Raw genomic sequence first — 27,588 nt, 5'->3', positions numbered from 1 at the left:
GGGCTGCCCCAGCCACCTTCTCACGCATTTCACGTCCCATTGACGCTTCCCTTGGCTCTCTGAGTGCCAGAGCCTGGTCCGAGCGAATCTCTACACGCGTCTGTGTGTTGTCGTCGGCCGCTTGTGATTGTCCCATCGCTGCATGTGTGGCTCACGCTGCCCTGCCTCCCCCCACACCCCGGCTGTGCCCGCGGGGCGCAGGCTGTATTTATTCAGATGTGTATAAGAGATGTTTCTTTCTATCGCTTGTGCTGCTGTCACGATGAGAGTTTTATAAAGGTCACACGCGTGGCATCGCTCGTGGCAGCGCGAGGCCCGTGAGTCCCCGTCGCTCTGCCAGGACCGCGCTGGCGCCCGCCGCGCCGCCAGGGGGCAGCAGCCCCCGTCCCGTCCCCTGCGCTGTACCTGGCCCTGGGGGGGGGACACACGGTCACAGCCCCATGGGCTGTCCCCCAGGCCCCCTCCCTGTCCCCTGCAGGTCCCGCTGCTCGCCCAGGTGGCCTGGGTGCAGCCAAGCACGGAAGGGTTGTGTTTCAAGGCTCGGCTGAGGCTGCGCGATTAAACTGTGTCAGCAGCTGCTGCTCGAGGGAAGGCAAAATAAAATCATGAATTATGAGAGCGTTACGGGAACAAAGAGATGAGAAACTCTCCCTGTGTTACGCTTTGCATACACCTAGGTCAGAAGGGCATGGAGAGCCTAAGGTGGGAGATGGAGGAAATATCGCCACAGCCCTCTGACTGCTGCAGCACCCTTCACCACGGAAAGGGAACACGTCCAGCTGTCCCAGTCAGCATCCTGCAGAAACTCTTCTCATGGTTGGAGGGCTTCCTAGCTGGGGCATATCCTATCAACCCCAATCCTCCCCACACAAAGAAAAAACCACAAAATACTGACACTAGAATGATACTGAGACAAAACTCTTGTGAATTCCACAGGGGGGTATGTTACGTGTCCCCACGTAACTCGGTTTCTGAAACGGAGAACTGATCATCTCACACAACTGTGAGAGCTGGGCCTTCAAGAAAACCAACAACTATTAAAAGAATTAGCTACACCTCATCGTAAATCAGCTCCTGCAGATCTTTGCCAAGACACAGATCAGACAGAAGGACAGCCAGCAAAATACTTACAATGGGGTAGGCAGAATTTTATGAGTAACACTGAGCTTGCTCCCAGCACGAGAGGCTTCAATGCAGAGGCTTTGACAGAACAAGCCTGGCCTTTTACAGCCTTCAATTAATGTGGAAATTGCCCACAGGATTTAACCAGGCAACTTGGGGAAACATTAAAACATCTGCCCTTTTTTTAAGCCACTTTGTGGCACTTGCAGTTCAGCAAACTTGGGACATTGTACTAGGAGAGGCTCTGCTGCCTCCTGTGCTCAGGATCCGTCAGGTCCAGGTGTTAACCAACAGAGACCACTACAGCCATCGCCACCTACTTTTAAAATAGTTTATTTCTGGTCTTAAAATATACATCAGTCTGAAAATTTCAGAAAAAAACCAACACATTAGTTACAGATTAACAGTCAGGAGTTGGGACACTGAAAGTGGGATCAGCTCGAGGCCCCAGAGCCAATACTGCTGGAGGGGAGCAGAGGGCAGGCACCGTGCCCACCCAGAGAGCGCTCTGCTCCTCTTGAGGCCACTGCTGCCCCTCAACCTCTGCCAGCAGCCTCATGCTGCAAAGGTGAAGTATCTGACGAGGCATCGGGCACCCCTCTGCCAGCCCTCCATGCCTCCGCTGTTTTCCTTAAGCAGAGGGAGGGTGGCTCTGCCCAGCACCATCAGCACCAGCTGCTTCAGCAAGAGTAGGTTTTGTCCCCTGAGCAGCACGCCAGGATTCAGGGGAGATGGGGCTGAGCTCCGAGGGGCGATACCTCCCCCGCTGCCCAACTCGCTGCAGTCGCCCCCAAGTGGCTGTGCTGTCCCACAGGCAGGCCAGCAGCAGCCTCAGAGCCAGAGGAGCACACGCAGTGAGCACCCAGCGCCAGGCGATGTCAGTGAGGCAAGAGCTGGCAGCCTGCGCAGGTACAAGCCCTTAGCAACACTGCAGAAGAACAGAAGAAATGCAGCAGTGGCATGGCTGATGAGAGCAAACACAAGGACCTCTCCGCCACATTCAGGACACCCTGCAAGCTCAGAGGAGGCTCCCGCTCTCAGCACCAGCCCGTTCACGCAGGTATCAAGTGAAATACTGTAGTGTAATACCACGTCCCACCTCTCCTCCAAAGGGTGGCATCCAGCTCCACAACTGCTCGAGGTGGGAAACAAGGCAAGTGTGTAGGCAGCAGCTCTAGCCAGGGAACACAAACCAACCTACACGGCTGCCAGAGAGACGCTCCCTTTCACAGGCCCTGGCGCCTCCAGGCTCGAGCTGAAGCCCGGGCTGGCCCCAGCTGCAGGGTTTTGCAGGGGGGAGCAGGGCCCCCCAGGCAGCTCTCGGCTGCTCCTCTGGCTGTGAGTGTATGAATGGAGCTCCCTCCTGGCCAGAGGGCTGCTCTCCTACAACCCAGCAAAGAGCCCTCATGGAGTAGGGTGGGAAGAAAACGCAAACCCAACTCAAAATTAACAGACAGCAGGCTGAGGACACCCAGTGGGGTGCAAGGGGGATACAGCGCAGGGAACCAGGCTATTCTCTGCCTCGCACCCCTGGGGGAGCCAAGAAACACCAGACAGACAAGGGCACAGGACAAAAATTAAAACAGGACACCTGGGCTTTGTAAGCCCTCAAAAAGAAAAACCAAACCTACATCTACAGACCTCTCCCCTTCCCTCCCTCCCCAACAAGACACTGAGCACACAAGACTGTGAAGAAAAGTCACACGGTATCACGCTACACAAGGAAAAACGTGCAGAGAGGCTCTACCCAGAGGGGAGGCCCCAGAGAGGTGGCAGAGCCAGCCTGGAGCCCCCCCACCCCAGAGAAGGGGGCATGCGAGGAGACCCTGGCAAAGGGCAGCTGCTGAGCCATGAGGTAGTGTGTCTGCGGGGGGCAGCTCCTCAGCACGCTGCCCTCGCATCCCTGCCAGCCCTGCACCAAGCTCTGCTCAGAAAAGCCCAGTAGCATCCTTCACACCTTGGGGCGAGACCTTGTTCTGGAGGCTGGAGGGGTTTCTGCAGGCTGGAGGCCAGGATCAGAGGGAAGCGCGGCTCTGAGTGCTGAGCCTCCTCAACACACCCTCAACGCAGGCATCCAACCAGCTGCCAACGACTGTGTCTGTTTATGCAGGGCGGGGAGAAAGAAAAAACAATACACCCTAAAACCAAAGGCTTGGAAAGAAGAAAGAAGCCCACCCAAGAGCAAAGCATCAGCACCATTCAAACAAAACAACAGCACAGAGTGGGAGAAGTGTGAGGGAGGAGACACACAAACCCCAGCGCCTAGCAGGCAGTGCCTCTCCGAACCGCCCTGGCAGCCAGCCCCCACGCCCCACGCCACAGCACCAGCGTCTGTGTCTTGCCTTAGCTGGGGCTGGGTGCTGAGCCTGACACAGGAGCCAAGAAATGGGGACCTGCAGAGGCAGATTCTGGAGAACCACCCAGAGGGCAGCCGAGGAAAACAAAACCCTGCAGGAAAAATGACACACCAGCAATCCCAGTACATCCCCAGGGGCCCACAGCCCCATCCGCTGGGAGAGTCCTCATGCCCCACTCGCGGCCCCTGGAATCAGACACCACCACGCAGGCACGCTGCCCTGTTGGCACAAGTTAAAAGAGAGCAGAGCAGCTGCGGGCAACCAGCATGAGAGCACCCGGGGCCTCAGGTACCTGAGCGGGAAGGGGAAAGGGAGATGCGAGCATAAAGAGGCACAGGCACCAGGACAAGGGGTACCAAGAACGAGCTCCGGTACAGGCACCAGTGTGAGGCTGCAAGGAGAGCTGCAAGGGTGCCGGGGCAGTGGGTGTGCTTCTGCACACTGCGTGTGCTAGTACTGTGGGTCTGAGGTGCCAGGGAAGGGGGACCTCAGCTCTTCCAGGTAGCAAAAGAGCAGAGTCCCCTCGGGAGGAGCGTACTGAGGGAGGTTTCTCCCTCAGGAGGTGGACAGATGGAGGCAGCCCAGAGCTCTGCAGCTTCTTGCCCTGCCTCAGCTGAGAAGGTTGCCCTGCTCCTGGGCTTGTGTCAGGCTGTCCTTGCGATGTAAGTGGTGGACCCCCATCCTCTTGGGGCTGCGGTGTGGCCGACTGAACAGAGGTTTGACTCTACTTTCTCCACTTTCTTCTTGGGCACCTCCTTGGTTGCTCTCCTTGCTTCCCGGGAGCAACATTTCTTTCTCATCAGCTGGACTCTCAAGCAAGCCAAGGTCCACATAATCCTTGTGCTTCTCTGGTGAGGGGCTTCCAGGCTCAGCAGCGTCTCCACCACTTCCCTGCAACAGCTTCTGGGCTTCATCCTGGGAGAAATCTGTACCATAGTCTGAGGAGAAATGGCTCCTTCGGGCTCTGGACTCAGTGCTGTCTGTGTCCACGCTCGAGTCCCGGCTCACGGTCCAGCTGCAGCTCTGCGCAGACTCCTCACCATCTGAGTAAGCCAAGGCTGCCCTACCCAGCTCCTGCATGGAGCGGCTGAACCTCTTCTGGAGCTCAGGGGCCGTGTCACGGCTGAAGGCTGTGCGGTTCATCAGCACCCGCTCTGAGGTGGGGGGTGCCTTGTCCACGAACATACGCTGCCAGTTGGCCAGCAGGTCCTCCTCAGAGCTGGCAGAGCTGGCGAAGGCGCTCGGGATTTGGGGAGGGCTGCTGAATGGACTGCTCTGGGAAGAGCCGTGAGCCCTGGCTGCTTTGGGGGACTGCTGACAGGAACAGCTGGAGGCTGAACGGCGTCCTTCTGAAGCAGGGCTATTGGGGAGCGTCCGGTGCCTGTCACAGCTCTCATCTTCGCTCTGTACCAGGCTGAGCGAGATGGCCTGGCGCGTAGCGTATGTACAGTTGGGCAGGGGGCTGTTCTTTGGGATCCTTACCTTGTCCTCGGAGAACTCAATCACTTTGCGCCCAGGGTATATAGGATGGGGAGGTGAGGGTGTAGGGTATGGGCTTAGCTTCTCAAAGGCGGGCACCTCCTCTGGCACGCTTTCCACACTGCTCTGCGGCTTGCAGCCACCGTTCTGCTGTTTCCTCGTGTCTCCTCCCTCCTTCCCCATCTGCCCTGCGCTGTTGCAGGCATCAGGAGGGGCTCCACTCATGTCCACGTGCACAAAGACATCCTCAGCCATGGGACAGCTGCCACTGCTAGACTTGGCTGAATTCAGAACCAGAGACTCTGGTTTCTCCAGGACTCTGGCAATGACTGAGGTGGGCACAATGTCAGATGGAGCCAAGGTGTGGGTTGCCTCTTGACCAGGGCCTGCGGACTCCTGAGTGCTGTGCAAATGCTTATTGACCATGTCCTGCAGCTCATAGGGAAGCTAGGGAGAAGGAAAAGGACATTAGAAGGGTGCTGCCATGCAAGCAATTAAGTTCCAAATAATCTGCCCTTTCCAACCACCTTCACTTGTACTTTGTACTCCTTATCTTGACCCTAACATTCACGTACGTTGCCTTGAGGAAGGTATCCCTTTCAAAGCAAACCTGGCCCATGTGAAGGATTCACAAGGCTCTCTAGCTGTCACAACAGTCATGTTTCCAGGCCTCATTTTGCAAAGAGAACAAGAAAAGATGGGACATGGGCTCAGTCCCCCACGCCTGTGAGCACAAAGTCCAGCCAGCTCATCCTAGGAAGGGGTCTATTGATCTGTGGAAAATCAGCTGGTGGTTGCAACTGAAGTGACTCACCAGCCCCCAGTGCTGGGATCTGCACTGCTCCCCGAATGCAGTAATTGCAGCCGTGCTGCCTTGGCAGCCTGCCCGCAGACCAGAATCGATGCCTTCCCTTGATCCCACCAACTCGTCCCATTTCCTCACTCTCCCCATTTCAGAGAGAGGTAGACATGGGGTTTATTACCAAAGCTGCAGGACTGGGGTCTCAACAGGGGCTAAGCACTGCTCCTTGTCATGCATGTGGACACCAGGCTGTCCCCATCACCCTGCCCAGCTGCTCTCACCTCAGTCACCACACCCATGCAGAGAATGAAATGGAGAGCGGAGCCCCACAAGGCAGTCAGGAGCACAGCAAGGTCTGTCCCATCACAGCCAGAAGGAAACTGTGTCCAAAGCTGAGGACGCAGGGCACACTGCGTGACAACAGCTGGCTGTGAGGCAGACTGTCTGCACAGCTGCTCCGCACCAACCCCCCTCCAGTGGCAGCCACGTGTGACGTGGTGCTCTGAGGGGCAGAATTCAAAGCTCCAGGGATGGGAGACAGCTGGGAAAGAGGTCAAGGTTATCCCAGCAGTAACTGATACACTGACCTCAAGAGTGCTAATTTGAGACACAATGGGGGAGTGTGGGGGGTGACACATTGGTCACCTGCTAAGTTAAAAAAGACAAGCACATGGTTTTGCTAGAGGAACATAAGAAGGGATGGAGACGGAGTGCGGCAGAGACAGAGCTGGGGTAAGGGCCTGAATGATACTTCCAACTGAAGAAGTGATGCTACTAATGTGAAATGCCTTACCTCCATCTTTGTTCATCCTGAGGGCAGGATGAGCTGAACAGATCCCACAAGGGAGAGTGTGAGTTGGTACCAACTTCTCCCATTCAGAAGGCCTAAAAGATACCCTGAATGCTGCCTCCCACATTTCTCCTCAGAGCAAGAAGTGAAGCAGGGCCAGACTACTGCTGCTTGATTCCTTATCAGGCAGCGTGGCCCTTCCATGTGGCCAGGTGAGGAAGGGAAGAGGACAGAGCAGGGTAAGAGAGAGGTCTGTCCTCCTGCCAGCTCCCATCAGGCACCCAGCAGGCTATCAAATTCAAGGTTATTGTGCTTTTTATAACAGCTCCTGGCTGAGCTGTGAAATGGAGCTGGTGCGAAAGAGGAGCTGGCAGAGGTTCTGTCTTCTCAGTGGGAGTGGGAACAGAAGCCCCCCCAGCCCCCATCTGAGGCTGAAGGATGAGAGGCCAGCAGCCCCGTGGGGAAGGCTGCAGAAAGCAAGATGCAGGCAGAGACCGTAAGCCCGTTCTTCCCCACCTCAGCAGGACTGCTACTCACATCAGCAAACTTGTGGTTCCTGAAGTGGGACTTGTTACACTTGAGCAGCTGTACTGCAAGGTTACAGTCCTGTCGATAGCGTTCCTGCAAGAAAGGGCACAGGGGTGCAACAGTGTCAGACTGGTCTGATCTCTTACCTGAAAGGACTTCACCTGACCAGATGCTGCTTGAAGAGAAGCAGGAGGAGGCATCTGATGAATTACTTATGAGGGAACCTGCCATTCCCACCTCTCCACACCCCTGCGTTTTCTTACCACTCAGCCAAGCTGTCCCTTCCAACTCCAGCCCTTGCTCCAAGGCACATACTCTGTCTGTGTATCAACCCCCTCTCCCTCTGAGGATTTTAATAATCTTCAAAAATCCCACAGCATTTTCTATCCCATCCCAGAGCTCTCAGCCATGCCTGAAGACACTGCCTGATGTCAGGCATCCTGCAGACAGATTGGAGAGAGTTGGGACCAGTTAATAGAAACAAGCACTGGATACAGGAACTTGTATAGTAATGGTGTAGAAAAGGCACCAGCTCCCTCCCAGCTCTAGAGTAAATGACCGCTCGGTTGGTACAGCCTGGACCAAGGGTCAAACCCTAAGCTCAAAAGAGCAAGTATATCAAACCTTCTTCCTTGCTCAACCCCTCACACACTCTTCTGTTTGTCTGTCCCTGCTGTTGTGTGCAGCTCTCACACTTTCATACACACTGAAGTCATTCACACGCTCCTTTACACTAATGACTTTGAACAAGAGGAAAAGCCCACACCTCACACACTTCCACAGCCACTTGCAGACTGACACTTACATTGAGTTCCTCCAGCTTATTGATGGTGGTTTTGGCATCAAGCAATTTATTAGTGAGCTCTACAATCTCCCAGTCCAGTGTCTTGCGGTCCATCTCTGCCTTTTTAATCTGGGATGCAAGAACACCAGGTGTAAATCTCCCCAGCACAGAAGAAACTGGTTTCACCACCCACCTCACCCCAAGCATAGTACAATGACACGTTCAGCTGGGATACAAAAAAAACTTACAGACAGACAGACAAGGGGGACAGCCTGGCTCTTTATCCAAAGGCCAGATGAAGCCAGCCACTCTGGTAGTTACAGAGACAACAGGTTGAGTTCGAACCTCCTTAATGCAGTATCTCTTCTTGCAGCACAACCATGTTTCCTCTCTGCCCTGGTCCACACGGTGCCTGGTGGAAAGCTAGTGGTTTTGAGCGGTCAATCCCATCCTGCCACTCAAAGACCTCTGAGCCTGTGACACCCAGCCCTCTTCTCTAGGGCAACAGAGCGAGAACACTACCCATAAAGATTCAGCAGTCAATGCTGAATGGACAAAAGGTTTGTTTGTCAGGGAGAAGGCACCATCTTGAAAGAGTTTAAGCCTTGCTCTAGTGAGAAAAAGGACTGCTGTAGCTTCATCTGGAGCTCAGTTCATGTCCTCCCTAGACTTTTTGCCTCTTTAGACTCCCTAGCAGTTCAGGTACAGGGCTGTTAGAGACCCGGATGTAACAGCAAAGAGTGGCAACAGCTCAGAACAACTAAGCCATCCCCTTCTCAAGAAGTTCTTCCAACACTGCCCAAGGGTGCTCTGTGACCACCAGGACCCAGTTGTGCATCAGGGGTACAGCACAGCAACACCCAAGGGGGTACAGGAGGGCAATGCTTCCCACATATGCGGTCTCTTCAGACACCAGCATGCTGAATATTAACCCAAGAAATTCAAGTGCTAGAACCAAAAGAATCTTATCCTGGACGACATGGAGGCAGTCAGCATCTAGGCTGTTTCACTTCCCTGCTCACATGCCAGAATGGGAAGGAAAGGGAGCAAATGAAGCTCACAGCCATCCACATCTTGCACAGTGCCACAGCTTATGGGCCCCAATTTCCAGCACACCATGCTCCAGCTGGCTCAGAGTCAAATGCTCTTAAGATGGAGCATAGCAAGCTAGGACCTGCTGCATCTGCGGGCAGCTGCTGGATACCAGGTGAGCCCTTGGCTGGACGAGGGCTGGGGCCCCTCCATCTGGGATGGTGTATGTGGGACTAACAATAAGACCAACAAGCTGAGACACATAAAGAGGAAAAAAGAAAAAACACACAAACGAAAAGACGCAACTGCAAAAATCCAGCTTTGGCTGAGAGAGGCCTGAGAGGTGAGTGTGCCCAGCGTGTGCCAGCGGCAGCGTGGGGAGGAGAAAGAGAGAGAGGGGGGGAGGGAGAGAAAAGAAACAGCCATGAGTGTTATGAATGCACACAACAGACATACACGCACATTGGCTCTGCTCTGACTGCCCCCGTCCTCCCAGGATGACCACCCCAAGACTGGCTGACACATCCCTGGCATTTTGAGAGGGACTGAAGCAACATGACGGAATACCATGCAATTATGTTATGGGGAACCAAAGCTCACGTGCATGACCAAGTAAGGGGCTCAGTAAATCAAGAAACCAGTTCATGACACCAGCCAGAATGGGGAGTAGATGGTCATGGCCAGAATCTCACCCCTCACCCACGGCCACATATGCTGCGTAAAGCCAGGGCCCCTTCCCCCATCTGCTCCTAACACATAAGTCTCTTCCACCTCCTCTCTGTAGCGACTTAATAGGGCACTTACCAGGGCATGCAGCTTCTCCTCCAGGTCTTGGTTGGTTCTCTGGGAAGCAGTGTAGCTGTTCTGCAACCTACAGAAACAAGATATATGTGGGAATGGATCTTGGGCACCTACTCAAGTCCCTTTTGTGACTGCCAAGCAAACCACCAAATCCACAACTCCAGAAAGACTGGTGTCCACAGTACTAAGACAACCAGGCATATCAACTATGCCTTGCCTCTGCCACATAACGGCCTTCAGACCCCACGGTACTGGAGGCAAGATAAGGCTGGCTGGGTGAAAGGATCTTGCAGGGGAGGGTGTGAATGACTCTGGAGGACTCCTCTGAGCTACGTCATGTATAAGGATGTGACCAGTGACTGGCACTGATTTTTAACTAAGGTACTTTTCAGGTAAAGCGATGATGTATTTTCTTGCAGCAGTCAGTGCTCCTTTTGCATATGTGGGATAACCATCCAAGCTGGATCCTGCCTTACATCCAACAGATGAAGAATTCCCTGTTGTTGTCAGACCCTCATACTGGCAGCATTCCTACACTGTACCCTGGAGAAAGTAATGGCTGCAGAGCCTTTAACTCCCCTACAGTCTTGGGGTGCACCCTTCCAAGGATGCAGCATGCCTTTGATTTACACAACAGGACACAGCCTGCTCAGGCCAACTGCAGAAGTCTTTGGGTGGGAGGGATCTCTCTAACTCTCTCCCTCTCTTGTTTTCTTTTTCATACCTACGGAATTTGTCCTTGAATTTCTCCAGCTCCTCACGGTTCTGGCCCAGCTCCATCTCCAGGTAGTCCTGACCTGACTCCAGCTCCCTCTCCATCGCCTCCATTTTGTTAGTTACATATGTCAGCCGTCGACGCAGCTCCTCGTTCTCATGCTGCAGTAGCCTGGGGCACACAGGAACAAGGTACCACTGAGTGCACAAGGGGTACTCCACACCAGCACCCCCACCCCACTGCCTCTAGAGCCCAAGACCCCACAGAGAGGCCCCAGGAAGTTGGGAACTGAGCTGGCAGGAGACTCCAGCGCACGCAGCAAGAGGTGCATCGCCTCTGTCAGGAGAACGAGACTTAAACTCTCTGGGAGCAGGGGTAAAGAAGCACATGCCAGCTGCCCAGCCGTGGCTCCCAGCTCTCTCTCAGGTTACAGCACTTGGATACAGCCCACTAGCCAGGTGAGCTGTGCAGCTCCAGTGTCCCTCACTGGTGAATGAAACCCGCTCAATAATTTATCCCAGTCCAGGTTAGAAGAGTTGAAAGCAAAACCAGTAAAATAATTTTCTCCTCCCCTGAAACTGTTCAAAAGCCCTCACACCTTTTAATACATGGTAGAAAGAGGACTCCATACAGCCCTAAGCCCAGCAGCAGAGGTGGTGGGGTGCGTGTACAGATGTGATCACAGCTGCCAGTCAACCCCATTCCAACACAAACTGCTCTGTTCCTCCCCAGCCAGGACATGCCTGGTGGTCAGAAGGATTTCCTGTTGTTTTTCATTCCTTTGTGCTCAGTTGCTCAGAGAAACCCAGAAGCACGGTTTCTCTCTGGCAGTGCAAGCTTGCTCCTCACTGTGGCTTGGAGCTCAGTGCTAGCAGCTGTCTGTGCCCCACACCACCACCAGCGAAGGGCTCTCAGCTCTCACCCTCAGTCAGCAGCAGGCCTCATGCTGCTTCTGGTGGCTTACACCAAAACAGGGGCGACAACAAGAAGGGTTAAACAAAGGTACTCCTCTCTCCACCTATATTAAAGACTTAATCTCCTCCTTTCTTTCACACCCACCAACTCCTCTGCCTGCACCTGCACTGAGGGTCTATGTTCCCACCCCCTCCAGGGGGAGAGACATGCAAGGCAGGGGTTGGCAAGGCACAGATTCAAGCTCTGCCCACATGGCTCCAAAAAGATTGAGGATCTGAGAGGAGCCTGCGGGGCCAGTCAGCTTCGCTGTGCAGGTGGCAGAGGCAGGATGTGAGGAATCAGCACCTACAGTTGCAGTATGACATAAAGGGGCAGCAGGACACTTACTTCATCCTTTCTGCATCCGTCAAGGGTTCCTGTACAGGGAAGAAAACAGCTGTGAGATTCTTTCAGAGGAGGAGCTGGTCTCTCACACTGTCCTAAAGAGCAGAGTCTTGGCTGCTAGACCCCTATCCGTGACTCTTCCTCACCTGCTCTGACAGGTCATGCTAGACAAGCTTAGAGCTGCTAGGATCTGTAGACAGTGCTCAGCTGTCTGATACTAAGACAGACTGTGTGTTCTGGTTCAGGGAAGAAGAGCTAGAGTAGAAACCACAACACAAGTTAGGTAACTTTACTCTCCCATGTTGCAATCTCACCATCTCTTGTAACATCATCACTTTAGCTGGTGTTTCAGCTTCCTCCACATCCACAGTTAGTGGGTAGCAGGAATCTCACAAGCCAGCACACACTGAGGATTAAATTGTCATCACAGCAATCACAACATCCTTGAAGCCCCACAAAAAGAATGAGAGAGAATCACTTGGGAGCTGAAAAATGTGTTTACCACTTACACCACCCAGACTGTACTGTGAAAAGGATTTCTTTCTGCAGACCTGAAACCAGCCACTAAAACTATTCCCGGACAGCAGAAGACACACCAAAGGTCAGAAAAGCCTATGAAAGAAGTTAACATTCTGGGCAAGATCCCCAGAGATGGCTGGAGCAGGGACCTGCAGAACAAGGAGACACAGTGCAGTGTCGAGCACATGGCTCAGCTATTCTCACTTCTATTGCACACTCTGTGTTAACCTGAGAGATGGCTGCTGCCTGCCAGCACAGCTGGGAGAGATTTAATTAGCACTAGAAAAAAACCATATTTTCTGTGAAAGCCCAAAACTGACCATTCTCACAAAGTCCAAGCTGCCCATGGATTATTTCTGGTGCTTGGTACCAACAGCACTGCAGGAACCTAAAGTGCTGCCACACTTTCGATTGCCCATTAAGTGTCACAGGCGGGTCTGGGCTGAGAGGCTATGCCACAGACACTTGTACATGAGGTTGCTGAGCTGCTAGCAATATTACAGAAGGCAAACCATCCCAGTCCTGGTCCTAAGACATCATGGCGCTGCTTTCTTCATCAATTCACATTTTAAAAGAATGGTCCTTACCACCTACATACATCCTTCTGTCTCTAAAGGCAAAGAAAGCATCAATCCATTCTTTTCTTCCATCCTGACCCCACGTGTCAGTCATTTAATAAGTGCTAAATTATCTAACAACTGCCTCTCCTACCCCCACAAATACACACACAGCAGATGCTAGTGACAAGGCAAATGGGATAATGGGATTCCTATTAAAACGAGGCAATGGCCCCAAAGCAGGCTGGAGAAAAGAGAAGGCGTACAAAGATCTGAAACAGCTATCATACAAAGATCCAGCACTCCATGACAGCCAGGCACAGGGCACACACAAAGCAACCATCCCAACACCTCCTGATAGCAGAGCTGCCTGCCTCCTGCACACACCCGCTGCCCTACAGCCTGGAGGGCCTCCAACCCGCAAACACCTGGGAAGTCTACAGTGGGGAGAACAGCACCAGCTCCTGCCTTCCTAATTCCTGGGGCCAAAGTGAAGCTGCTTCCTCCCAGGAAGATATACCCAACCTGGAACACTGCCACGAGCAGCACCCACAAGAGAGCAGCTTCTGGTGATTAAGCACCCACACCATGAGGTCTGGGGGCCTGCTCTCGCTCTCCCCACTGGCATTACAGACCAGATGAAATCCAGGTGTAGGCTTTGGCCTTTGTGAGACCCCTGTCTGTGAGCTGGTGGCCCTGGCACCTACCTTGTTTAGTGCCAGGCTGAAGGAACGGGAAGATCTAGGTGGGGTAGGCCCCTCCTCCCGACTCCAGCGTGTTGGAGCGGAGAAGGATCCTTTCTCTGGGTAGTTCGTCTCCACTGCACACTTCTGCCTAGCACACAGATGGTGGGGCTGTAATAGCCGCGAACTGGGACTGCTTTCATCCCTTCTGCCCTCTGCACTGCTTTTCCATGGAGACAGGGAGTGCTGCTGCCTGGAGGATGTCCCTGCCAGCCCCAGGTCTGCCAGATGCTGCAGCTCATAGTGACACAGATCTACCACCCTTCTCTCCAAGGAAAGGAGTTTTTCCTTACTGTCCTTCTTCCCAAGGACAGGTTTCTTTCTTAGTCTGGAAGCTCTCTCAGCCTCCTCAGCACACTTTCTCTGGCATGAAGCCATTCCCAGCCCCTCACACTTCTTTTCTGCTTTTCTTCTGCTTGGGCAGGGAGATCTTTCAGTTGCATGCTTGCTTTTGACCCTTTGCAGGTGACCTTCCCCTTGGCCTTCTGCTACAGAGCTTCTGGGGAAAAGGGGCGAGTTCTGGTCTTGTTCTGCTGCCCTGGTCTCTCCCAGTGAGCGCAAGTGGGTGGGATTCAGCACTCGCTGGCTAATCTCATCCAGGAATTTGGAGAACTGCAGTTTTTCCTCTGTGATCTTCTCCCTGCGCTTGACAGAGTCAGCGGCACCGCTGCTGCTGTGCTCCGGTGAGTGCTTCTCCCTGCGGCTGAGGGAGAGCTGAGGATCGCTGTACTTGAGTGAGCCACGGCCACGGGAGAGCGTCTCTGCTGAGCGGGACTTGCGTAAGCTCTCCGGGCGTGGGCCTGTCATGTTGGTCTGCTTCAGGATCCCTTTGAGAGGCAGCTGTGTAGACGAGGCCCGAAACTTCCTCGGTGTCAGGACTTCAGGAGGTTCTTTAAACATAAGCGAACGTTCCAGGCTTCTGCTCTTCAAAGAGCAAGTGGGATGGTGTCTTTCATCTCCAGACACCACAACTGTCTCCATGCTACGGCTCACAAATTTGCTGAGGTGCCCACGACTGCGGTTTGGGCACCGCTTCCCACTTCGCTGCCCCATTTTCCCCCCACGTGGAAGTGCTGGTGAGACAGTCTGGCTCTTGATGTTCAACTCTGCTTTGCACCCTGTCACTTCCTTCTCACTGCTCGACTCCAGGGACCACGATGAGGAAAAGTTCAGGTTGCAAACCTCAAACCCCTCTGCCTGCTTGAGCCGACCTGCCTCGGTGTAACTAAACCCTGTTTGCTGGTGCAATGGTGTTAAGCCCTTTGCCACCCGGCAACCTGTTACCTGACTCTGCTCAGCCAAGATCACTCCGTCCGGGTCGTCACGAATGATGGGTACCTCATGGCGGATCTCGCGATGCTGCGGGGGTGCCTTGCGGTAAGGCTTCTTTGATGGAGCTGTGCTCGACATCCTCCCACCTGCGTGGCTCCAAAAGCAGGTTACCTACCAACAGCAGAAAGTGCACAGAAGAAAGAGTCACAGGCGCTCCATCGAACCCTAGAAGTGACCCAGCAGGCATTCCGCTCCCCTGGAGTCCCAGAGCAGGTCCCCATGCAGAGTGCTAATAGAGCAGGGAAAGGATGTAGCCACAAGCCTTGAGCAGCAGCTGCAGGAGAGGGAGCAAAGTAAGAGGTAGCTGTGTCCTTCTCCCAGCCAGTGAGATCAGAGGGCTGGCACATCCTCTCCACCCCTCTACACACGCTCACTCACGTAGTTTGTGTGTGTCCGGATTATATATAGCAAACGAGAACAGACCTCACAGCGGCATATTGATTAGGCTCTTTAGGAAAGGCCTTTTCCAGTATGGAAACTGCAAGCCTTCCAGGCAGCAGTGACAGCTGGAGCAGGACTTATTGATCATGTGCTGTCACTGTCAGCAGGGACTACATGGGAGGAGACTCCAGCCATTAAAGAGCCCAAACCCAGAAGTTTTTGGCTTACGCACGAACCCCAGTGGAGCAGACCAGAGGAGGCTTGTCAGAAGGAGGTACCATACCATTACAACTGCTCACTCTGTCAGAAAAGAAAAAGACCACCCCCAAGTCACAGGTGGCATCAAATTAGGGAGCAATGCCATTGACACTGGCACCTAAGGTCAGCTTTTGTAACATGCAGCAGTACCACTAGCGGAAAGACCATATTAATCCCTTTACCCCAGCTGTGCTGGGCAGGATTCTTCCTGCTGCAGGAGCAGTAGCAGTACAAGAGCAAAAAATAGGGTAGAAGGAAAGCAGCTATCTTGCACACATGGAAGAGTCTCCTTCCTTTCCACCACTTTGGGACTGCAGCGCAGGGCAGGAAGACTTCCCCCCAAGCAGCCAGGATTTCAACCACGCCCCCTGTACACAAGACAAGTCTCTGAGATGCCAAGCAGTCCCTGCAAAGCCCAATACCAGACTTTCCTCAGTGACAACACATGGATCATTCATAGTTTCCCTGTATTTGGGGTAAGTGCCCACTTCTCCTTCCCCTTGCTGGATCCTAACACTGATCAAGCCTAGCGTCTCTGCAGTCGTCAGTGCCTGACCTGCAGCACTTCAAAGTGCAGGACCTGCCTCAACTCAGATCACCCTCTCCCCTCTTGTACAGGCAGGGCTATTTGACTCCCACTCACATACCTTCAAGGCAGTCAACGCACACCACTGGGCCAGCGACCTGGCAGACTTCACTTGCTTTGTGTTTTGGCCAGTGGAGTTTACATGTTAAGTGTCTAAACAGAGCCCCAAGAATTCTCCCCAGTTCTTACCCACTCTCGCCTAGCTGCGTCTTCTTGACACTTGGACTGAGTCCCCTGGGAGGACTGGCAAGTGTGAGGGGTCTGCACCACGCACAGAGTGGCTCCAAGCCACAACAGGCTTTACACTTCACAGGAACATTTGCAAGCTGTCCCCCACTCTGCTAAAAACAAGCTCACAAAAGTTTCTCACACCTTTCCACAAACATGAACAACTTTGTAGGACTAACCTGTAAATCTCCACCATCAGAATGCTGGAACTCCCCCTTGCTGCAATCACTCCCTCAAGGTCCCTTCTCCTAAGACTCAAGTAGGTGAAGAGATCTCTAATACTTTAGAAAAATCACATCCAGCATACTGAAGGCACATTCTACTGCATCCCCAAGCAAAACAGATGGGTCTGACTTGCTGGAAAGACATGTCTCTTTTTCACAGAGGAATGCTGAAATCCTGACCAGAAGCAGGTTTGCCAACACCCCACGATCAAACAGGTGATCTAGGGGACTCTTCTGTCAATTCCTGCCAGGCTAACAACAGGAGATGCACACAGAGATACCCCAAGCTGAAATCACAATCATTTCTCTAGTCTACAAGGACCTGAGCACTTACCAGCCTGGGCTTAAATTCAAAGCCTCATGAAGCAGGGACACTCACTCAGATGACCTGAAGAAGAGAAACAAAAAGCTTAGCATCCATCAAAACAGTCAGTTTGAAATCTCACCCCATAAATACATAAGGAATAGGGAATGTTTATAACCCAGGACAATTGGATGGTCATCTCACTCCAGGTACTTTCCCCCAGCCCACATCAGATCTTCTGAAAGTAGGTGAAATGAGCTTAGGATAGTTGGGCCACATAGCCCAGCAAGAGCTGGAAAGGCACCTGGCAAGGACATGTTCAAGGCAGTCAGGCAACTGGGACCACACAATCTCAAAATTTATGAAGCAAGAGCTTCAAGGGAACCTTGGTTCTAGGAAGGACTAAACAAACCTCCTGTGGAATGGGACCCTCCTAGCTCATCCTCCCTGCCACTGCAGAGAGATGTTAACTGTGAAGCCTTCAGTACACAAGCTTGGTAATGCTAACAATTACCTCACTCAACAAGCTGGCAAATATTAGACTCTTGTTTGAGCCAAAACATTACATCCTTGTGCCTACAGCTGTGATAACCCACACCTCCACAAGAGAGGAAGGCAAGCTAGTCTCTGACTTCCAGCAAGCAGCATGCCATGCTCTACCTTGCTCCTAACAGCCTTCTGTAAAATAGTGTCCAGCCAACCAGGGAAACTACACAAGTTCAGAATCAACCTTCCCCTCTGTTCAAAGCCCGGAGTATCTGTCACTACAAGAAGATAAGAATGTATCTCTGTGGCCATCACTCTGCCACTGGCACGAGAGAGAGACTTCCCTTCCCTGATGCACCTCTGCTGCTGTGCTGCGCTTGCCCTGCCAATGGCACCAAGCCCTGGGAGGTGGGACAGGAGCGCAGGGTATGGAGCAGTTGTACACACACAGGGAGTGCCAGATTGAAGGTGAGTGGAAAAGGCAGGCAACCAGGACCACGCAAACTCAAGCTTTGCCAAAACAAACTGAAGAGGTGCCCTAGTGCTGGCCCTGCCCCAACAAGCTGTCTGGCCCCTTTCCTTACTACAATGATATAGTCGGGTCTCAACTAGCACAGGAAAAAACAGATTCACAACAGCGTAACTGCTCTGCGAGGCAAAGCTGTGAAGTACGAGGGGAGAAAGAGAAAGAGAGGGGGAATGTGCACCTCCAGGAAGGACCGAGCCAGCATTATTTGAATCTGCTTTTCCAACAACTCCCAGCACGAGCTGGTTCAGCATCAATGCAAAACCACGAGCCACGCAGGCTGGCAGACGAGCAGAGGCTTCCAGGAACAGCTGCACCCATTGGTCCACACGTTTCCATTGCAGAGGTGCTCTGAACAAACACGGCAAAGGTCTCCCTGTCTCTCAGCACACAGTTCCTCAAGCTCAGACAGGACTGTCCTGCCTCCTACCCCACAGCAAGCAACTCTGCTACCTGCCATCTCATCCCCACCTACCTGGAAAAGACACCTGGATTTGAAACCTAGCCTCATAATCTGAGAATTTTCAAATACTCACAGTGCCTCCAGGCAACTTTCCCTCAAACAAGGACTTACAGATCCAAAGTGACGACGTGTCCAAACATTTCTGGCCGCTTGTCTCCGAATCAGCTTTCCCCTGTCAGCATCCAGCAGCATCTGGCCAACAGCCCCTGAAACATGAGAAAGGAAACTTGGTGTCAGCCACCTATCAGCACAACACAACATGGAAACAGCCAGGCACGCGCAGAGCAACACACGGCCAGGTGCCGAAGCAGGAGTCGGCAGCAAATTGCTGCACCATCAGGCTACTATCTTATGCCAGGACCCTCTAGTGAAATAAGCTCCTTGTCGTCTTCACTGTGTCCCAGAAAGTGAACGTCTTTTGATCATCTCTCCACTGAGCAGGATGCCTGTGAAGACCAGTGACTGACCTCTGAAAGGCAGCTGGTTTTTTTTCTACATGGCTTCAGGGATCACTGCTTCCCCACCTGCATTCCAGTCCCACACTGGGAATTGTCCTTGTCATTCTGCTCCAACCACCCTGCCACACTGACCTAACTTTGTTCTGCAGACTTCCCTGCACTATACCTGGGCATCCTCTGCTACCACAGAGAGAGAACACCAAGGCGGATCGATTCACCACACCTCCCTTCAGAGAGGAGCAGATACTCTCTGCAGAATAGATGGACCTTGTGCTCCAAAGCAGAAACGGGTCTAGGTAATATCCAGAAATAGAAGGTGGCACTAATTCTGCTCACCATGCTATTCACAAGTCTCTCCCTGAAGGAGCTTGCCGTCAAGTCCACACTCTGACTACCCTGGAGAAGCTCAGCTTTAGCCTGGAGCTACAGCAGGAGGCAGCTCTTCAGCTCTTCTAATTAGCACCGTAATACAAGAGGAAACTTAACCTCCTGGTCCCTTTTATCTGCCCTTTCCATCTCTCATCAGTAATGTTTCTTAACATTTAGAGTCCTCTTCCTAGCAGGCTATTGTCTGCAGTAGCTCCAGTTCTACTGTCTTCCAGCTACTACCCAGTTCCAGTCTCATTTCTAAGCTCACTTATAGTTACAGCTACAGGGCCTGGGCTCACACTGATCAGCAACAGACAGACAGATACGAACACACAAAGGGTCAGAAGACTGCAGCGGAAGCCTAAGAATTTGCTTTGTTAATGCAAAAAAAGCTGAGGATTCCTCCACATCCCACAAAGACAAAACACACAAAACCTCTTGCCACTTCACAGTGAGGGACTGCAGTGACAGTGACTTTGTGCAGCACAGGCAGTATGCAAGCTTCAGTTTAGCTGCTTTTACCAGAGAGTATCCCTCAGTGCAAAATCCACCCTCTCCACTTGCAGAGTAGCTATGTTCTCTGTGTGATCTGAGAAAGGCAAAACATTTATGACACACCAGGAACACACGTGATCTCGTACAGATTGTTGAGACTATTCTGTGCGTGGCCCACAGAGGTAACAGCTGCTTGGCATGCACGCAAAACCACACCACCACCCGCTCTGTTAGCATCACTTTGTCTCCTGTATCAAAAAAGAGATCCATAGCATACAAAAAAAGGTCCAAAAAAAAAAGGAAAAAAAAGGGGAAAGGACTGAAGGAAAACAAGTGACATCTGTAGGCACTTACTGTCTTCCTGATACTTGGCAGGTCCCTTGGCAAGGCCTGAGGTAGCTAATATTTAGCTTTGGTTCTAGGATGCACACAGTTCCTGCCTGCTTGCTGCAGCCAAATGCTCTCTGCAAAGGGGCAGAGGACTTGCAGGGTTTTCCTCATCATCACCATCTCTTGTGCTGCCTTTTCTGACCCTATAACACAGCCAGCTTACCAGCGTTCAGGCTCAGCAGTCTCCCTTCCTCAACAGAAATATGATGATTACATTTCAGAGAAAGTCTCTTACTTCAGGCATTGTGTCATCTTTCCAGCCTTTTCCTTTTAAAAGCAGCATTTCTTTAAGATTGCTCTTTATTCCAAAAGATAAACTTGTATGACAGAGAAAATACTTTCCATAACACAATCACAAGTCACATTTGTTCCTAATGCAACACTGCAGAAACATCCATTGGCTATCACTGAGTCAAAGTACTACAAAAAACTCCAAAAACAATACCCATGTGTAAAAAAAAAAAAAATTCCATTACTGTCCTGTGCCACAGATCTGATGTGGCACCACACCTAATTGAGAATTTTTACTCTGTTTGGGCCAACCTGTACTCTGAATACATATCCAATACAGGACATCGGCTCATCCTGCTTTAGGAGGCAACAATGTCTTACCATGAGAAGCAAAGCAAGGACTACTTGTCGAGTTGCCTTCTTGTGCTTACGGATACAGGCAACTTTTGCCGCCGCACGTCTCAACCCAGACTACGTGAGAAGCTGCTGCAGTAAACCTGATCAAGACAACTAACTAGTGAGATGGAAGATGCAATAACTGCATCAAGAGGTCTTGCCCAGGACAGAACAAGCTGTGTGAAGTTAAAAGCAGCACCCGTAGACTGCTGGTGCCAAGTACAATGGAAAAGGACTGCAAGGTTGTTAAAGGGCACTTTAACATTTAATGAGAGAGATCTTTTCATTCAGAGAAGGCATCTCAATTAAAAATACATTCAGATTCATTCTGCTGCTGGCTACTTTGAGGATCATTTTAAAATAAAAGGATGACAGCTCCCAGCGCAGAAACTCACATCTCAGTTCTGCTTGTACATTAATGCTCACGATTGAGATCTGAGTAATAGCATTATAGTGACTCTTGGATTAAAACTGAGTTTCGGGAGGATTATTGCTTACTCCTGCTTTTCCATACCAATTAACCTTGACTGTTAGGCAGAAACCTCTGTTCCCTGCATGGGAACAATTCCAAGAGCTATCAAGAAAAAGGGATCAGGCTAGCTGTTGAACAACAGGCCATGTAACAAGCCCTGCTTAACACCTAACATATTTCCAAAGAAAGTGAAATCCCTAGACTCTACAGTTCGTGTTGAATGTAAATACCACCAGACATATCATGTGTCTGTCATACCCACTGCGACCTGCGGAAGTCTCTTAAAAATAATCGGAATTGCGCTTTCGTTCCAGTCCCCATCCCTCCTTCCACAACACAAAGATCCCAGCCCCCCTAATTCAGCTGCACTCCATTTTATTATCTACTCTCTTTGCTGTCTTAAGAGTAGCTTCGCTTGCCCAAGCCTTTTATAAAAGCCAGGATAGATCAGCATTGCCCAACAAACATTAACATCGCTAACCCCTAACTGGAATAGAACGCAACAGCTGATTAACATCTGAACAGGAACAGGACAGGAAGCACCAGAACCCAATCCCCAGAAGGAATGTTAATGGAGAATAAAAATACCCAGGGGAGATTTTGACCAGGAAATGAATGCTAGCTTTCTGATGCATACAAAAGCATAGAACCACCTTTAATGGCCACATCTGAAATTGCACAAGAACCAGCTCAGCAAAAGGTCATTTGCCAAGTTACCTTTAGCACTGACAGCTACATCAGGGGCTAATGACAGCTTCTCATGCAGAAACGCTGAGGCACCAGAAGCCTGTTCAGTTTGTTCAGTGATCCCATTAGCTTCATCGCTTTAGTTTGTTCAAGTGATCCTTTCAACTCTCACAAGGTGGTTTAGGCTACAAACTTGCAGACCCTCTTCATCTTTGCACCTTGGATTTCATGTCCTTCCCCACTCTGTCTTCTTACCTATCTTATTTTAAGAGCTTCCATGGGAAGACTTTTGGAGCATGTTTCTCAGATATTTAAAGAGATGTGTACCAGGCCATTAGAAAACAACTCAGGGAGATTGGGAGAACTCTCAAAAGTTTCTGAAAATAACTGTCTGGGCGCTGCTAGAAAAAGCAAATCTTGATACTCTAACATGTATCTGGCAAAAAGCTTGTAGATCATATGAAGGAAATTTGGGAGCCATGGCCTTAAACTTTCTCAAACACAAGCTAGGGAATGACTACGGCAAGCAAACATATGAAGAGAAGTGAGGGAGGGAGTGGGTGAACATTTCTGTAGAAAACCGACATGTAGGAATTCCCTTCCCAGACCTCTGTCAGCTCCTGTGCTGTGTAGGAGGGGAAGAAAAGAGGAAAAAAAAAAACCAAAACCCCCAAACCATTACCTTTCTAGAGCATAAAATCAAAAGGCATTTAATTAGGACAAGCTAGGAAGAGCTTAAAATCTTCAAATACTGAGGAGCGGACTCTTAGCCCCTGTAAGCATTCCCTGAGTCTCACACAACCCCCAGCAACTTAACACCAGCAGTCTTCTTGTTTCAGCCTTTGGTTTCACAAGTTCTGGGAAGACCAGAGTCTCCGGCTCCTCAGTGCCAGGGACTGAATGTCACTGAGCCATCCCTCTAGCAGACAATATAGCAATGCTAGAGCATGCTCCTTTGCTGCAGCCTATATACTTGTCTCAATAAGCTCTCCAAAACATCCCCTCTGCCTGAGTTGCAGTGATGCACAGATGGCTAACACGCTATGCAGTGTCCGCACAGCCGGACAATGGAGCAGAGCATGATATTTGCATTATTTACAGAAGACAGATGGACAAGTTGCTGCAGTGACCCAGCCTGTAGAGCATCTGCAATGTTGAGGAGGCATTAAGTCCAGCCGTGACGCTTGCAGGTGCTGGCAAAAGCAAAGTTCAAGAAATGGAATGGCTGTTTACAGCAGCCAGCTTTATTCTGAAATGCTATCACTACGACCATGCTTGCAGAGTAATTCACATGTAGTTTTGTTCCCACAAGCAGAAAACACAAGATGTATTGACTAGATTTATCCTTTTCAACAAGAAAGAGAACTGACACTTGCAGTACTTACACAGTAACTTCTTCCTTGGCCATGAGTTTTGTATGTGCAGAAGTCACCATACATACTGAGGCACATACTGGGGGGAGACAGTGAACAGAAAACAGCAGAAAAATTGGGTGAAATTTCTCTCAAGCTCTGCCTAGCTGTAGAGAAGTCCAGGTCAAACCTGCTCAGCCATCTGAATCTTCTGAAACATTAAACATCTGCAAAGGTTTCGAGATGTTGCTTTTGCTGCGTACCCAGCAGGCTAACCAGGTCTGCGGGCACTTTTATTGGCAGCCGGAGGAGGAACCTTAACGACAACCTTTCAGGGGTCTCACACCTACACTAGACAAGAAAAAGCCTGATTTACAAGGAGGTGCAATCTACTTAAATTGAACACTATGGCCAAGTTGTACAAAGGCTTCCAATAACCCGTTCACCCAGCCTTCACCAACACGCACCACAACGGGCTCTTTCATTCCACAATCCCATGGCTGCAGCCAAACACGACATACTGTTCAGCGAGTCATAAAAAGGATCAGCTTTTTCCCCAAGGTCTTGTCTACATATACACTGTACTAAATTAAATTGACTTAGAAAATAATGTAAAGCAGTAAAACTCTCCTGGGTAAATGTTCTTAACTCATTTTAAGAGCACTTTACGTTGAATCAACTTAAGTTAAATAGATACAAGACACAAACTGAATTAAGGATGCCTATACAAGAATGCTGCACTAATATAATCACAGCTGTTTCTAATCTGATTAAGTTAAATCACTACAAGTTCCCTGCAATGGCAAAATCCTTACCAATATTGAAGTTAACCCTTTTTTGCCCTTTTCTGCTTCCAAAGAAGGTTTTGCTGGGCTTTGTGTTTGTTTGCTTTTTTTCCTCCCAAAAAAACCAAGTGGCATCTCTCTCTCAGAATCAATAAAAGTTAACTACACTACACAAGTTATATTAAAGTATTAAGGCATTGACATTTAGGACTTGAAAGTTTTACTACTCCTATGCCAACTAAACATCATAATAATGCCCAGACTGTCATGGCACAATGTTTTCTCCAATTTTTCCCCAAGCAAGAGGGGAAGAGTGATCACCAATATTTGTGCTGTACCCTGCTTTCCATACACCCATGCAGCTTTTGCTTGCTGATGTCCAATGTTGGTTCAGACACTAGGAAGTCAACGTTCCCACTCTCTCATTCCTAAGGGTATGGCTCACCAACAGCTTATCTGAGTAAACTGGAGTGCGGAGTTAGAGCACGTTATCTAATTGCCCCCAGGCATGGTCTTACTGCTGCCCTTCTTCCACCAAACTATGAATTTCTCATGCTAACTGTGGGGTCAGCGCATACACAAAACAAGTCTGAGGTCACAGACCTAACGTGCTACAAATCCACACTCTAAAATAATCTCTCATCTCCTCAGTTTCCACAGCATTTTCCCCTTGAAACATAATAGTCAAAATTAAATTCCAGCAATTCCAAAATTACTGGGTTTTTTCCCATTCCTCATTCAAAGCTATCTGAACTGTTCCTCCTGAGTATCAACACTTAATTTATCTCAATTCTTTTGGTACTCTCATCTTTACCTGCTTCTTCAATCAGGTCTCTTGGAGGTCACTTCAGCCTTCCTCACATCTACTCCAGCAATGCAACCACTGCCACCTTCTACAGCCATCTCCAAGCTACCATCTACAGAACTAACTTCCTCCCCAGCGCAACAGGTTTTCCACATCCAGTACACACAGGCAATAGCAGGAATACTCTCAGAGCCCCTTGCAGAGAACTAAAACCCTCACCAGCCTTCAGAAACTAAATTGTGCCACAACTCTCAACAATGCGGTGAGCTGTCATTTCTGATGAATACCAGGAGCAGTCATAAAATCAGAGTTGTAAATCCAATTAACTTATTATTTTTCAGAAAGAGCTATTTTGAAGCTCTGATCATATGGCAACATGGACTGTAGGTACACACAAGAGTTCAGTTGCTAAGGGAACCAGACTTCCACATTTTATGTTTTACGAGATTTAAATTTCAACTCTCAAAGGGCTGCAGGCACATTTTCGTAATAAACTGTTTGGTCTTGAGTCTCAGATTCACGCTGATAGCTTCTAGCAATTCTAAGGTTATGTGGTCCCACACCAACTCTAGGATTCATGCTCACCATGCATACATGCAATGAGGAAGGCAGGAACAATTTCTACTCCATAAGTAGAGAAACTGAGGCACTAGGAGAAAAAACAGCTCTGTGCACTGTTTTTGCATGAAATTCCATGTAAAAGAAAAATAGCCTCAGCTGTTATAAGAAAGGAACTGTAGGAAAATTGAGCAAGACACAGCCTTACTTATTGCACCTAAAATAGGAGCGATCTGGGACAGAAAAGAGAACGAAAATGTGCATGAGCTAAACACCTACCTGACAGCAATTGGGCTGAACAGCCTGCAATTCTTTATAAGTACAAAGCAGCAACCCTGATCCAGTAGCAGGAGAACAATATCTGTACTATACTCAATTCTCTCTGCTGCTGGGGTTTAATCCCAGCAAGAATTGTTTTGTTTTAATTAGCTTTTCCCTAGCAGATGGTCAGATGTGAAAGGCAGAGAATGGTACAGGCTTAACTGTTGGGCGATTGTGCAGCTGCATCTGTAGCTGAACAGTTAAGCGTGTCCAGGAGTCCAGCTGTAGTTTGCATGACACAGTCCCTCTCTGCCATTAGCCAAATGTCAGCTTCCTCTTTCTCCAGATTATATATCAGAGGCACTACCCAAAGGCAGGCAAACAACTAACATGCAGTCTCACCATCATCCCCTTTCTCAGACAAACCCCTCAAACCTTAATCAACTGAAAGTCCCTCTTTCTTTGGTGACAGAAGCACATTCAGAAGCATTGCCATGGAAACTTGAGCCATCCTCTGTGCTATTCATTGGAGAAGAAGATCTAGCACAGAAATATTTTATGATCTCTACGGCACTGAACACAGAGAGCAGTCAGTATAATGAAGTAAAATTACAGACTCCGGCCCTGTGTGAGGATAGCAGTGGGTCGTTCTTCAACCAAGCCGCCTGATCCTCACTTCACCTACAAAGAGCAATAGCTTGTTATAAGCTGGCAGGGAAAAGCAGTGTGGCACTGAGAAAAACAGAAGCGGTGTTAGAGGAATAAACCTATCCAGCCAAAGGGAGAACAGAGAAAGGGTTTACAGCCTTTTCCCAAAGCTGATCGCATCCTGCCACTTTCCCTTCCTAGCAGTTACGAGTGATGTTGCTACTGACTCCTTTGCAAAGCAGGATTCCTAGCGACAGCATCAAGTATTCCTCATCGACTTCCACTCAGCCTCTACACCCAGGCACAACGTGGAGTGTTAGAGCACCTACACACTGGCAGTAGTCGTCTCAACAGGCCACAGAGGCAGAACAAGGAAGAGACCGCTTTCAAAAACATGCTTTGGGCCTAGGAGATTTAGAGCCTGAGCCAAGGGCAGGAACAGGCACAAAACTTGTCTCAACTCTGTAAACAATAGAGCAGCATGGCTCCCGAAGCAGAATGTCACCCTGGAGCATCTTCTCTCTTTTTTTGTGGTGTAGCCCTGTAGTTAATCTGACTCAGTTTGCCTCATTTGTTTTTGGGTTTTTGGTTAAGCTTTTTTTTTATTATTATTCTCTTAGTCTTCAGCACCACTGAACTGCTGCAAGATTTTATTCTGAGAGTTCAGTCACAGAAATACAACACGGTTTAATCCAGCCCAGGAAGAACAAACCGATCCACCCACCCATCTTTCACTGGTCACCTGTATAAAGCACCCAACTGGCTATGGCTCTTCTCTCCCCATCCACCTGGGCTCCAGTCAGTCCTTTGAACGACGGGATCCTAACTCCAGCAGAGAGGACCCACACCTCCACCCCCTGTGCCACAGGCTGTACATGAGGAGGCTGCCTGTCACTGGCCGTCACAGGCTGTGCTGCTCGTCCTTCTGTCTATGCTGTGTTGTACCACCCAGGTTCACCCTCCTCCCTTGGGGGGGGATAACCACAGACACCCCACCTGAGACCAAGCAGGGTTGCTTCAGCTCTTCCCATGGACACAACCCCTCCTCAGAGGAGAGTCAGAGCTCTCATGACCCATCTCCTTCCACATCTGTCATCATTGCTAGCACCAGTGTTGTTCTTCAGCTGGAGCTAATAATGAGCATAAATTGTCCCAAGGGGAAACTGCAGCAAAGGCTCAGCACTTTAGTTTTACCAAAAGGGCAGCTTATCCAAACTAGCACTACATCCCCTGCCTGGCATTTTTACCTCCTTGATCCTTTGGGATAGCATGAGTTCATCAATTATTCTGAGGTTAAGGAAAAACATCTCCTTTTTAGCAGTGAAGACAAGCTCTTCACCCCCACAGGGCTCCTCCCTGTAGCCC

At 50.3% G+C, this 27,588-nt stretch overlaps 1 protein-coding gene across 1 annotated transcript in view; it reads right to left on the bottom strand.

Annotated features, from left to right (window-relative positions):
- Positions 1-4,088: 4,088 nt before the first annotated feature.
- Positions 4,089-27,588, bottom strand: part of TJAP1 (tight junction associated protein 1 (peripheral)) — a 35,807-nt gene continuing 12,307 nt past the window's right edge. The window contains exons 2-10 of the mRNA XM_010076725.1: positions 18,428-18,522; positions 16,872-16,925; positions 14,813-14,971; positions 11,713-11,741; positions 10,420-10,581; positions 9,699-9,765; positions 7,884-7,991; positions 7,088-7,171; positions 4,089-5,405 (exon numbers count right to left, since the gene is read on the bottom strand). Coding sequence (XP_010075027.1) covers positions 4,089-5,405; positions 7,088-7,171; positions 7,884-7,991; positions 9,699-9,765; positions 10,420-10,581; positions 11,713-11,741; positions 14,813-14,938 — 1,893 coding nt within the window. The 5' untranslated portion in view covers positions 14,939-14,971; positions 16,872-16,925; positions 18,428-18,522. The remainder of the gene's footprint in view (positions 5,406-7,087; positions 7,172-7,883; positions 7,992-9,698; positions 9,766-10,419; positions 10,582-11,712; positions 11,742-14,812; positions 14,972-16,871; positions 16,926-18,427; positions 18,523-27,588) is intronic.

Source organism: Pterocles gutturalis, unplaced genomic scaffold (genome assembly GCF_000699245.1).
Source record: "Pterocles gutturalis isolate BGI_N339 unplaced genomic scaffold, ASM69924v1 scaffold898, whole genome shotgun sequence".
In the NCBI taxonomy this organism is placed as follows: Eukaryota; Metazoa; Chordata; class Aves; order Pterocliformes; family Pteroclidae; genus Pterocles; species Pterocles gutturalis.
The sequence above is the reverse complement of the archived record's forward strand: the minus strand, read 5'-3'. Positions and strand labels throughout refer to the sequence as shown.